The 13,933-nt window shown below is 44.9% G+C and overlaps 1 protein-coding gene across 3 annotated transcripts in view; it reads right to left on the bottom strand.

Moving 5' to 3' along the window:
* The window catches only part of NDUFB2 (NADH dehydrogenase (ubiquinone) 1 beta subcomplex, 2, 8kDa), a 20,414-nt gene that overhangs the window by 5,111 nt on the left and 1,370 nt on the right, over window positions 1-13,933 (bottom strand). Inside the window, exons 2-5 of one of the 3 annotated variants that reach the window (XM_011941293.1) lie at window positions 13,248-13,441; window positions 8,525-8,669; window positions 6,591-6,694; window positions 4,977-5,054 (exon numbers count right to left, since the gene is read on the bottom strand). In XM_011941293.1, the coding sequence (XP_011796683.1) occupies window positions 6,620-6,694; window positions 8,525-8,669; window positions 13,248-13,315 (288 nt within the window). In that variant the 5' untranslated portion in view covers window positions 13,316-13,441 and the 3' untranslated portion in view covers window positions 4,977-5,054; window positions 6,591-6,619. Of the gene's footprint in view, window positions 1-4,976; window positions 5,055-6,590; window positions 6,695-8,524; window positions 8,670-13,247; window positions 13,442-13,933 lie in introns of those variants that run through there. The other 2 variants (XM_011941292.1, XM_011941291.1) reach the window with 2 other exon arrangements.

Below are 13,933 nucleotides of genomic sequence, written 5' to 3'. Positions count from 1 at the left end.
AAAAAAAAAAAAAAAAAAAAAAAAAACACTTCACCTGCAATCCTTATGTCTGAGAATAATATGAAGGAACAGAAAAGCCTCAAGTGGGTTTGTGCCTGAGAAATCTGGTTTCACCCCTCCTCCCAAACAATAAAATACTATCAAGACTGAAAAGGTTAAGGCAGGAGGATTGCTTAAGCCCGGGAGTTTGAGGCAAGCCAGGGCAATATAGCAAGATGCCCACGCTAAAAATAAAAATAAATGTCAAGACTTAATTTCCTATGAACTGCAGTTTTCTCATCTTGAAAACTAATTCTATAATATAAACATCGTAGAAATTCATTCTCTAAACCTTCATGCATGATTACAACAGAGTAGTTGTGGCTTTAAGAACATATTATACCATATATATGAGGTTTTCCTTAAAATTTAGCCCAGAACTATGGACACTTTGGTTATTAAAAAGTTCTATTTTAAAGAACTCTACCACACTAGCTCTTCTGAAATTTTGTTTTATCAGGAGCTGTGACAATCAGACCTGTCTTTTAAAAGAGTTTTATAGTTCTCTTAGACTCAAAATGTTAGGGCAAAAAGTGTTCTTAAAGAACACTGAGTTGGGTTCAGTGGCTCATGCCTACAATCCCAGCACTTTGGGAGGCTAAAGTGGGAGGATCACTAGAGGCCAGAAGTTCCAGACCAGCCTGGCCAAAAACAAATTTTCATTAGCTGGGCATGGTGGCACGCACCTGTGATCCCAGCTGAGGCGGGAGAAGACTGAGCCTGGGAGGTCAAGGCTGCAGTGAGCTGTGATAGCACCATTGCACTCCAGCCTGGGCAGCAGAGCAAGATCCTGTCTCAGAGGGAAAAAAAAAAAAACTGGTCCAACTCCTCTCGTATCAGTTGCTGAATATGCAGCACTGAACGATATGACTGTGCTAGGCTTATGTAGCCAGGACCCGAGATCTGTAGCATGCATTTTATGTAGGTATATATTACATAGATATAATTTTGACACGATGGCTGTTAACGAGATTTGGATAGAAATGAGTATTGACTCCATGACAGTGAGTTCGTAGCCAGAAATGGATGTTGTGTTAGGCATGCTCCACTTGTCCCTACTGTTGTCATCACCAATCTGGGAAGACACTGCTAGTGTAAACAAAAGGCACCTGCTGAGGCAGGTCCACACACCACCTCAGGGAGCTCCATTTCCCTGACTCTGCACCGTGGTGTCCTGCCCTTGCTCCTGGTGAAATGGTTGCAGCAGGTGACAGGGTCAACCTCTTCTATAAAATAGTTCTAGGGGCAATTGGAACCAAGATGACTTGTGTATCTTCCTGTAACATGCATGTAACAGCTGTTCCTTCTGTAACACCTCTCGTCTCAGGCGTTATTAGACAGCTAATTGTGGTCTTTACATTAAAGCTTCCCTGGGAAACTAACAAAGTTACAAAGGTGAGTGCTAAATTTAACACTTGACCTCCGTTGCCATTTTAGGCCATACCCTAAAACTTACTTTCAATGGACTCATAGCTGCCCATCAGGAAGAGAGGAACAGATACTGTAAATGTGTTTGTTTTGCTTCGGCAAATTTTTGACAGAGGGGCGGGGTGGCACTGCCTCTGTTGGAGTATGTTTACAATCTGGCCTATCTGGAAGTTTTTCTATAAAAATCAAACTGGGATTCCAGGGTCACTATGCTTAGCTTAGGTCCAATGGTCTAGAAATAACAACTGATTCCATGTAGAGGGTATTTCATTCAGGCCGGGCCTAGTTCTAAGAGCTTTACCTGACTCATTTAACCTTTTTAATCCATTCTACAAATTAGGACATTAAGGTACAGATCAAAGTTAATTTGCCCAAACTCACAGCAAGCAAATGGTAGAACTGCTAGTCAGATCCAGCAAGTCGGACTCCAGCAGCCTGAGATCTGGAAGCATTACGCCAGCTTTTCAAATGTCAGATTGGGACAACTTAGTAGGCTGTAAAATCAGTTAGGAGGTCTCAATTGGCCATTCTTTCTTTAGTATGTAGAATAAAATGAAAATAGTGTGCGTAACAGATAAATACTGTTTCGTGAACTTTTGGTTTAATATGTGTGTACACAAGCCTATTTATACCTAGGTAACATGAAATTAATTCTTAAACTGTGATCAAAAAGGCTGACCCCATGCTGTGTGGACTCAGGTCATCTGACTCCGCCTAGAACAAGACGGCAGGATCTGAATCTCAGGTATGAGCTTGGCAAAGCACCCAACCCATCTCTAGCTCAACGTCTTCACCTATAACGTGGAAATAATACCATGAGGATTTGATAAACTTAAGTGCTAACAACAGTGCCTGGCCCATAGTAAGTTTTCACTATTATTTCCTGTAACTGTATATTCCATCAATCAAATGTTGTACCTAAAATCCTTCTGGGACGCCTCCCACGTATTTTCCCATATGCTATACAGCAGGTGGAGGTCCCTTCCTTTGAGAAGGCTTGGAACAATTCCCTGCATGGCCCACATGTGGAAAAGAAGATTCCAATATGGCCTCCTTACTCTTTAAACAGAAGAATGCTCTTTTTAGAGTTATCTTTTTAAGTCAAGCAACTGATTTCTAAGGAATGGGGCTAATGAGATTATCCTACTTGAGTTCACTGTTGTAGATTATATTCTTTCCAAAAAAAACTTTATTGATATTGGGGAGTGAGCACGTCATGAGGGGTGGGGTGGGGATGAGTGGAGGACAAGAAAAAATGAAACCTAAAAAGTACAAAGAGATTGGATAGTTTTTAAAGTAAAGACCTTAAACATGGCTTCATCAGCTCTGGCAGCTCACACACAGGTGAGTAAACACAAAACTGGGGAAGTGTCCCCAGCACCCCTTGCAAGAGGGACAGACTGCTGAAGCTGTCAGCAGGGGAGGGTGCAACTGTTCCACTTGCTTCAGCTTTTCCTGCCACGGTGCGTGCTCTGTGACATCCAAAGAGAACCAAAGTGGGACTGGAAACCCGGCTACTAGGAAAGCGTATCATACCACACCCCAGCTTAAAAAGCCTGCCAGAGGCTGCTTGCTGCATTCAACCCAAAATCTAAACCTGTGACCCTGATCTGTTCACGAGATCTCGTCCCATCCTCTCCTCACCCGCTGGAGGTGCCCTGGACTTTCTGTTCCTTACACACAGGAGTGACTGTGGTCCCACGCGAGACCGTGATTCCTGCTGTTCCTTACTCCCAGAACACTCTTCGCCCTCATACAACTGACGACTCCTGCTTGTTCCATTTTCAGCTCAAATGCCTTCCCTGACCAGTCAGAAGTTCAAGTTGCCTTCTTCGCCCATCTCTAGCACCTCACCCAGTGCCATTTCCTCCACAGCACTTGGTAAATCTCACTTGGTTTCTGCCTATCCGTCTACCCTTTCTAAAATCTTAAGTTCTCTGAGAACAGAACCTTTTCTTTAGCACCAGATTCTCAATGCCTGGGTACTCAAAAACCTAAACTGTAAAAAAGGGAGTCCACGCACGGTGGCTCACACCTGTAATCTCAGCACTTTGGGAAGCCAAGGCAGGAAGATCACTTGAGGCCTCGAGTTCAGGCAACATAGACTCTCTGTCAACACACACACACATTAGCCACGTGTGGTGGCACACACGTGTAGTCCCAGCTACTGGGGAAGCTGAGGCAGATCACTTGCGCCCAGAAGTCTGAGGCTGCAGTGAGCTAGGATCACACCACTCCACTCCGGCTGGGGCGACCGAGACAGACCCTGTCTCTACAAAATAGATATACAGATACAGATTTAGATCTGTGGGTAGAGGAGAATTCTGTCCAGTCTCAGAGAGTTGGAAAGTGCTTTGCAACAAATTTTAGAAAAAGTAAAAACTCCTGCTTCACCCTTGTCTCCCATTCCTCTGGCCCTAAAAACTCCTAGTTAGAAGTATGCCTTAAGAACTGCACAACGGCCCCTCAACACAACTGCCCAGTCCACAGGAGCTACTTCATAAATCGACTGCATTGACCTCTAACCTTTGTCCACTCAGAGCAAGAATCCACTGCAATGGACAAAGGACAAGAGTTTTCACAGGAACTGCTAACACACAGCTAAGACACCAGCTGAGGAGGCAGCGGTACAGCGCTGCAGCTAAGGGTGAGCTCTGGAGTCCTCACCTTGCTGCCTACCAGCGTGTGATGCTAAGCAAGTAACTTCATCTCTGTGAGCCTCGCAGTCTTAACTGATAAATGGAGCCAATGCCTATCTATGTCAATGGGGTGCCAAAGAGGATCAGCTGAAAGGCACTAAACCACTTAGCGCAGGAGTTGGAAAAAATAATCCATAACGGGTAGTTGCCATTATCAGACAGATCCAGGCCAGGCGAGGTGGCTCACACTTATAATCCCAGCACTTTGGGAGGCCGAGGCAGGTCAATCACCTGAGGTCAGGAGTTTGACACCAGCCTGACCAGTATGGTGAAACCCCATCTCTACTAAAAATACAAAAGTTAGGCCAGGCGCAGTGGCTCACGCCTGTAGTCCCAGCACTTTGGGAGGCCGAGGCGGGCAGATCACTTGAGTTCAGGAGTTCAAGACCAGCCTGGCTAACGCAGTGAAACCCCATCTCTACTAAAAATACCAAAAAATTAGCCAGGCGTGGTGGCGGGCACCTGTAGTCCCAGCTATTCAGGAGGCTGAGGCAGGAGAATGGAGTGAACCCGGGAGGCGGAGCTTGCAGTGAGCCGAGATCGCGCCACTGCACTCCAGCCTGGGCCACAGAGCTAGACTCCGTCTCAAAAAAAAAAAAAAAAACACACAAAAATTAGCCGGGCATGGTGGCAGGCGCCTGTAGTCTCAGCTACTTGGGAGGCTGAGACAGGATAATTGCTTGAACCCAGGAGGTGGAGGCTGCAGTGAGCCGAGATCGCACCACTGAACTCCAGCGTGACAGAGTGAGACTTGTCCCCTGCCCCGCTCCCACCACCCCAGCTCCCCCCAAAAAAAGATCCATAACTCCATTCTCATTCTTGACCAAGCCACTTTAATTTGTAACTTTAAATATGAAGTCGATAATCCTCGAAATTCTCACCTGGCTCCTGCAGGAAAACAAAAGTAGAAAGCTTTAAGTACTTTTATATTCACTAATTCAAATCCATAATTCATTTATTCAATTATTCAAGTCTTTGTTGAGCACTGATCATGTGACAGCCTTGTAGAGGAGAGAAGCAAAATCACCCTTCCTCTCTCGAGGGTTTACAGTCCAGTCATTAAAACAAACTTGTTGGCCAGGCACAGTGGCTCACGCCTGTAATCCCAACTCACTGGGAGGCTGAGGCAGGTGGATCACTTGAGTCCAGGAGTTTGAGATCAGCCTGGACAACATGGCGAAACCTCATCTCTATAAAATATGCACAAATTAGCCAAGAGTGGTAGTCCCAACTACTAAGAAGGCTGAGGCGGGAGAATCACTTGAGCTCAGGAGGTTGAGGTTACAGTGAGCCATGATCACACCGCTGCACTCTAGCCTGGATGACAGAATGAGACCCCATCTCAAAATAAAATAAAAAAAAAAATAAAATAAATTTAATTTAATTTAAAAAATAAATATAATTAAAATAAAAGCATGTTAAATAAGAACATCTTAACCCCTAGGGGCTTATGGGGAAAGGGGCTTCTTAATACCTCCCTTTTGAAAGAAAAACTCGACTTCCTGACCTGGAAAATGAAAAAGCCATAACCCTTTACGGTTTAAAGAGTTAATTTTCATATAGTTCTATATAGTAATATTCCCATATGCTGGATCTATTTAAATGTTGAGAGCAGGACACTGTAGTTTTGCAGCTACATACTGTAGGCTCCATCTGTCCTGTTCACCACTGTAGGCCTGTGCCTGGCACAGAATTGGTCTTAATATATCTTTGATCAGTGGCTAGATAAATGAAACCCTAAAATTATAACCTAACTTAGGAAAAAAAAATTTTTTTTATTATACAATGGGCCAGGTGTGGTGGCACACGCCTGTAATCCCAGCACTTTGGGAGGCCGAGGCAAGAGAATCATTTGAGCCCAGGAGTTCGAGACCAGCCTGGGCAACATAGTGACACCCTCGTCTCTATGAAATAAAAAATGTAAATAAAATAAAACATACAATGAAAAGAAGAAGAGACCAAAGCAAATGTGAAAACTTAAGACAGAAATCAGATACGTGGCCAGGTGCAGTGGCTCACACCTGTAATCCCAGCACTTTGGGAGTCTGAGGCGGGCAGATCACTTGAGGTCAGGAATTCGAGACCAGCCTGGCCAACGTGGCAAAACCCCGTCTCTACTAAAAATACAAAAATTAGCTGGGTGTGGTGGCGTGTGCCTGTAATCCCAGCTAATCACTTGGACGTGGAAGGCAGAGGTTGCAGTGAGCCAAGATCATGCCACTGCACTACAGCCTGGGCGACAGAGCAACTCTGTCTCCAAAAAAAACAAACAAACAAACAAACAAAAAGCAGATACAGGACTTGGTTAATTCAGCTTCATGCTGTTAGAATATGCAGTTTTTTCAAGTCCATCATAGACATAAAGTAAAAACTAATGTTTATGAAAAAAGGTAAATATGACAAAGAAATTTGGAGCACACCCACTTGCACAGAGTGAGTCTGCGTCTACATCTTCAGTCTGCATCATCAGGAGGGATACCTAGTTCTTCATCTGTCCACTGGAAAGGATCAGGATACGGAAAGTGACCCTGGTGACAACCATTTAAAAGAAAGAAAAGTCAAGAATTTACATTCCATGCAACTAATTAAATTTTTTTTTTTTTTTTTAGACGGAGTGTCTCTCTGTCACCCAGGCTGGAGTGCTGTGGCCGGATCTCAGCTCACTGCAAGCTCCGCCTCCCGGGTTCACGCCATTCTCCTGCCTCAGCCTCCCGAGTAGCTGGGACTACAGGCGCCACCACCTCGCCTGGCTAGTTTTTTGTAGTTTTTAGTAGAGACGGGGTTTCACCGTGTTAGCCAGGATGGTCTCGATCTCCTGACCTCGTGATCCGCCCGTCTCGGCCTCCCAAAGTGCTGGGATTACAGGCTTGAGCCACCGCGCCCGGCCATTAAATTGTTAAATAAATCTTGGAAAGAAAAAAAACCAATATGGCTCAGCCCCTGACCACAGGAACAAACTCTACTTCAATTATTCGATGGCCCACCTGTTCTTTAGTTTGTTCATTATATGGGCTCTGGCCTGAATTTTAAAAGTCTCCCCATTTGGAGGTACCAGCCTAAGCCATTGGTACGTGTTTGTGATGGAGGGAGGATGGGGGAAGTGGACGCAACAGGTCTCAAAGGTTCCTGACATCCTGGCAGTCCTGGCAAAATATGTTTCCACCTCTCCTAACATTACTGCTGTGAAATGGAGAAGCCTCAGGAGAAGCCTCAGGTGGGCTTCGTCATCTTCAATCCTGATCTAAGGGCTTATCTGGCTGCATCATCATCATCTCAGACCTAACAGCTATATACACTATACCCACTCCGGACAACTGACCGACAGTGAGGCAGGGGCACCTCAAATATTAAATGTGCTGCCAGTTCACAGACACCCAGGCAGCTCCTTACTGAAGGACAACGGCACAGAGAAGTTTAAGAGAAATGGGATATGAAGCCACCTGATGCTTCTAAAACTTACATACTGCTTAAGATTTTCCTATCCTGGAAACAAACCCAAATTTACTAAAATTCAAAGTATTCTGGATCAACAAGCACAGATTTCAATGTCTTAAAGATGTAATTTCCCAAAGAACAATCTGCAAATGTGGTAAAACCTCAGTTGAGGTTAACGATATGTAAGAAAATCACTGAAACTAACTTCCCTTCTCAAGACAAATTCACTCATATCCATCCCACCCAAACCTGGCTGCCCTGGGCCTCTGGACAGACTAGAAGACATTCGTCATTTAACGGAATTTAAGTGTGAAACCTAACCTACCAATGAACCGCTAGTTCAGAAGTTAAAAGAATTCATTTCTGGCCGGGCGCGGTGGCTCACGCCTGTGATCCCAACACTTTGGGAGGCCGAGGCAGGTGGATCACTTGAGGTCATGAGTGTGACAGCAGCCTGGCCAACATGGTGAAACCCTGTCTCTACTAATAACAAAAAAAAATTAGCTGGTGTGGTGGTACACACCTGTAGTCCCAGCTACTCAAGAGACTGAGGTACCAGAGTCACTTGAACCCGGAGGCAGAGGTTGCAGGGAGCCGAGATCGTGCCACTGCACTCCAGCCTGGTGACAGAGTGAAACTGTCTCAAAAAAAGAGTTAGCTTCTAGTCTCCCTAGGATGGCAACCTAACAGAAACCTTAAGAAACGGACCACCTAAATATACATCCTCGTGTAAAAAAAGGTGAGAAGGTAACATGTTTCATTAAATAATAGGATTCTCACATATACATATGGACAACGTGGTGGCAAAGGGTTATGTCCAGACAGAAAAATGGTCTACAACAGAAAAATAAACCAGTTAAGCTATTAATACATCCTCCCTCCCCCTACCCAAAAAACGACAAGAGCTCTTCTCCTGCACTTACCAGCACCTCTTCTGAGTCATGCCAAAAGCGCCAGAGGATCCAGAACCACATGAATCCACTTAAGAACTCGCCCTGGAACACCTGGGATCTGGTCAGCTGGGGGAACTGTCTATACCGGGGCTCAATGTGCACACCCCCACCGGCGCTGCAAGACAAAACAACAAGGCTGACAGCGTGCCATGTTCTCAAAGCATTAAGTCATCCAGAACTCCTCTGAGTTACCTCCTAGAACCAAAGCTAATGTTTCTCATCTCCACTGAAATACAGACAGTTCACAATCCCTTGAAATACTCATTTTTTACTAAGCTTGCTTCATGTGTAGCAGCAAAAACTGACCAAAACTGACAAGAGGCTCATTCTGGTTTTCAATTAGTGAAGATTCATTATTTTGCACTAGAAATTTGAATGTGTTGATTCTAGGGTACCAGCCCCAAAGGTTTTAGTTAAGAGACTGTGCACTTGTTAGTAGGTCACTAACTTACTCAGAAAAATAAATTAATTTTGTTTAGCTATCTATCTGAGAGGCAAATTATGTCTTCTGCCTATTACAATCTTTATTAAAAGGCAACCATATGGGAAAGAGGACTCGCAAATCCTATTAAATATGCTAATGGCTCTGAACAAAGAACTTTAAACAGTAAGTTTGATTACGTGTTTCTTTTTACTTCCTTTAGACTTTTGACAAGTTGTGGCACAGAGTCCATAAGAGTTATAGTCAATGTATTCAGTTGGAGTATAAATACTATACATTGCATCTAATTTAAATTATTTGCACCTATTCCTAAAACCTATTCAGCAGCCATACATACGCTAATACACAGAAGTGGATAAAAAAATTTTAAAAGAATTCCTATATAAAATATGTTTACCAATTTCATCTAGGTAGGAATCAGCTTATAAACCATATTCTGTTTTGTGCAGCACAGAAATTAGTACCTGTACAAAAAGTGCATTGAAATTTCTTGTCTTCATAATGCACAGATTCGTGGACAGTAACATGGCAGTGGTTCCTGATACATGTTAGCTAGGACTGTTTGTTTGTTTGTTTGTTTGACAGAGTCTCACTCTGTCACCCAGGCTGAAGTGCAGTGGAACAATCTTGGCTCTCTGCAACCTCTGCCTCCTGGGTTCAAGCAATCCTCCCGCCTCAGCCTCCCACATAGCTGGGACTACAGGTGTACAGCTCCATGCCCAGCTAATTTTCGTATTTTTTTAGTAGAGACGGGGTTTTACCATGTTGGCCAGACTGGTCTTGAACTCCTGACCTCAGGTGATCCACCCACCTTGGCCTCCCGAAGCGCTGGGATTACAATACAAGTGTGAGCCACACTCCCGGCTGTTTTGTTTTTTCAAAGATAGGCTCTGTCGCCCAGGCTAGAGTGCAGTGGCGTGACCTTAGCTCAAGCAATCCTTCTGCTGACTGAGCACCTCCTGGGCTCAAGCAGTCCTCCTGCCTCAGCCTCCCTCCCAAGTAGCTGGGACTACATACAAGTGTACATCCCCAGACCTGGCTAATTTTTATATTTTTTGTAGAGACAGGGTTTCCCTATGTTGCCAGGCTGGTAGACTGTTTTTATCCTCTCCCACTCTAAAAGATAACTGGCAGTTATCGAGTGTTTACCATGTGCCAGATGCCACACTAAGCATTTTATAAGTTTTAACTCAACTTAATTTTCGTAACCTTACGATAGGGCCTGTAATTATTAATTTCGTAACCTTACGATAGGGCCTGATTTACCAATGAGGTGCTATGTGATGGCAACACCCAAGCTCTTGCCCACAAACACATACCATTAACAATTTTCTCCTTTTATTAATCAAAGACATAACTTTTAACTAGAATTCCAACCAGCATAAAACCAACGTTACCACACTGAAATGATAAATTCCATTTTTTTTTCTAAATAGTCATCCAAAATTTAACACTTTTATTTGGAAGCCTCTACGTAGAGTATTGATAACTAGTTGTGAATAAGGTGATGTTTATTTTTTGCAGATGTGTGTATATATGTACTTTTTAAGTATCATGTTTAAAAAGGTCCTACCAAATATCGCCACTTTACAACTTGAATGACATAGCATACTGTTTCCATAATTCCTTAATCATGGCATAATGTTTCCATAATGTCCTCATATACCATATTATTTATTCAGGATCTACCTGTGTATATAGATATTACATTATGTAAATAAACCATGCAGGATCATTCAATGTAGTGTAACATGAACCTTTTTTTTTTTTTTTTTTGAGACAGAGTCGCGCTCTGCCTCCCAGTTCAACCAATTCTCCTGCGTCAGCCTCCCAAGTAGCTGGGATTACAGGCATGTGCCACCATGCCCAGCTAATTTTTGTATTTTTAATAGAGACAGGGATTCCTTATGTTGGCCAGGCTGATCTCGAACTCCTGACCTCAGGTGATCCGCCTGCCTTGGCCTCCCAAAGTGCTGGGATTACAGACGTGAGCCACTGTGTCCGGCCAACAAGATCCTTATTCTTTGATAGCTTTTTGATACAATCTAGGTATAAGTGTCCAGCAGTAAAACTGATTAAAACAAGATTTGAAGGCCAGGCCCGGTGGCTCACGCCTGAAATCCCAGCACTTTGGGACCCCAAGGCAGGTGGATCACCTGAGGTCAGGAGTTCAAGACCAGCCTGACCAACATGGAGAAACCCCATCTCTACTAAAAATACAAAATTAGCCGGGCGTGGTGGCACAGGCCTGTAGTCCCAGCTATTCGGGAGGCTGAAGCAGGAGAATCACCTGAACCTGGGAGGCAGAGATTGCAGTGAGCCGAGATCGTGCCACTGCACTCCAGCCTGGGTAATGAGCGCAACTCTGTGTCTCAAAAAAAAAAAAAAAAAAAAAAAGACTTGAGTAATGCCGATGCCAGCATTATAGTTCAAACCCATCTTAGCAGCTCCCCTCGCTTCGTTATTGCTAGAGTGACATGTTGTTTTAATTACAACCTGAAGTAAGGACTGCAAGGTGGAAACCTTTTGGAACAAAGATTTGAAAGACCGCAATTATGCCACAGGAACAATGACAACGGTTGCCGTGATTAAGGAATGTAAAGACTCAACACCTACTTCACGATGTTATGTTCCAAACCAGGTTGTGGACGGCACTGTGGCAAACTGGATACCCTGAACAACCCTGCAAATTAAACAACTGCGCTTCTAGATGAGATTTTTAAGATTTTTACAAACATCACTGACCAGGCACAAAAGGAAGGAATCCACCAAGGGCAAAATCCAAGTAAAAACAAGGCCCGGAAGCTAAGCAATCACTGACGCTGCCTTCACCAGGAGCCCCTGAACCTCCCCCAGCATAGCTACATGAGGTGTGGGGACAAGAGACGCAGCCTGGAGCCCACCCAAGGTGGGAGGGCTAATGACAAAATCGCTGAATAAAGCTGCGGCCCCATATGGTAAAACGGTGAAGAAGAAATAAACCTTCCATGGACAAGGGAACACGAATTTGTTCTCAGAAGCCAGTCCTCAGGGAGATTTGCACCCAAATTCACACTACCTGCGTTGGGCCTGTGTAGACCAGAAACCCCAAGCCAAGAATTTCATGTGAGCTTGAATTGGGGCAGTGCCCTCCAGAGACTAAGAGAAGCAAGATCTCAAAGAAGTTCCAGGGAAAACAAGTTCAAGATCAAAAACCAAAAGGGAGTAAGACACTATGCGCAAGTCCCGTAAGAAGGAAAGAGAATAGAGAAGAAACAACATCCAAGGAAATAATGGCTGTTCCAACTTCGAATGTTTGAGAGTCAAGTTTAAAAACAAAAATGCACTGTTAGTTACATTTTTATTTTTATTTTTTTGAGATGGGGTCTCACTCTGTCACCCAAGCTGGAGTGCAGTGGCGCGATCTCGGCTCACTGCAACCTCCGCCTCCTGGGCTCAAGCAATTCTCCTGCCTCAGACTCCGCAGTAGCTGGGATTACAGGCGCGCACCATCATGCCCAGCTAATTTTTGTGTTTTTAGTAGAGATGGGGTTTCACTGTGTTGGCCAGGCTGGTCTGGAACTCCTGACCTCAGGTGATCTGCCTGCCTCAGCCTCCCCAAAGTGCTGGGATTACAGGCGTGAGCCACCGCGCCTGGCCAAAGTTACATTTTTAAAACATAAATCAGACCACATTACTTTCCTGCTTTAAAACTCCAATGGCTCCCCGTGATTCTTAGAATAAAATCCCGAGTCCTCCAAAGCCCTCTCTAATCTGACCCCACACTTGTCCCTGTGACCTGGTCTCTCCCGCTCTTCGCCTGCGCTCCACTCCAGCCTGGCCTCCTGCCAACCCTGCGGGCTCCGGCCTCTCCACCTGATGCCTCCTCTGCCCTCTTATGTCCACCGGGCTCTTCCCTTGAGGTCTCTGCATGGCTGACTTCTCATCCCTCAGGTCCCGCTTCAAACCACACTCCCAGGCATCCCCACGCCATCCCCAAATACAATATCCCTTCTACTCCCACACCACGCACTCTCCACATTAATCCCCAGCTGTATTCTTCTCTTCGTAATCCTTGATAGTACCTAAAAAACGTCCTTCTTTTCTACTTGTGTCTCTCCTGTCCAGAATGTGCGCTTCATTCTCTCTCGTGTATTCTGCTATATCCTCAGCACCTACACAGGAGCGGGCATAGAGAAGACGCTCCATAAACACGTACGCACTTAATTATCACCCCTCTGAAATCAGCGTGTGCTACGAACAAGCCAATACCTCAGGGAGGAGCAGCATCCCCCCATCTCCTCACGCAGGACCAAGGGCCATCGCTCGTGATTCTCCATTGCTCTCTTTGCCCAAGTCTCAGAGAGCTTTGCCTTCTGCCCACCCCACACCTGCCCCAGCTCCAGTTTCTTAATCCATGTGGGACTTCACGCAAGTCACTCCTTTCATTTCCTGGGCCTCAGTTCCTTAATAACAACACCAGTTAAAGAATACTTGTATGGTCCTTAGCAGGCACCAGTGAGGCCAGGCGCAGTGGCTCACGCTTGTATTCCCAACACTTTGGGAGGCCGAGGCTGGAGGATCACCTGAGCCCAGGAGTTATAGGCTGCAGTGAGCTGGGATGGCGCCACTGCACTCCAGCCTGCGCGACAGAGTTAGACTCCATCTCTTAAAACACACACACACACACACACACACACACACACACAAAACACGCTTTAGACAACAGTAACTCATTTAGTTCCTTGCAAATGGACGCTAAATGAGTGAGAAAACTGAGGCATTAAGAGAATAAGAAACTCTTCCAAGGTTCTGCCGCTGGAGTGTGGCAGAGGTGGGATTTCAACCCAGCCACTGTGGGGTCAGAATCCCGCTTGGAATCACGACCCCACACTGCCTCTTGGTAAAGTGTAGCTGATGATCTAAGGGATCTGGAATCATCCATTACTCTTTTCCAG

This window comes from Colobus angolensis, unplaced genomic scaffold, assembly GCF_000951035.1.
Source record: "Colobus angolensis palliatus isolate OR3802 unplaced genomic scaffold, Cang.pa_1.0 Scaffold2, whole genome shotgun sequence".
Lineage (NCBI taxonomy): Eukaryota > Metazoa > Chordata > Mammalia > Primates > Cercopithecidae > Colobus > Colobus angolensis.
The sequence above is the reverse complement of the archived record's forward strand: the minus strand, read 5'-3'. Positions and strand labels throughout refer to the sequence as shown.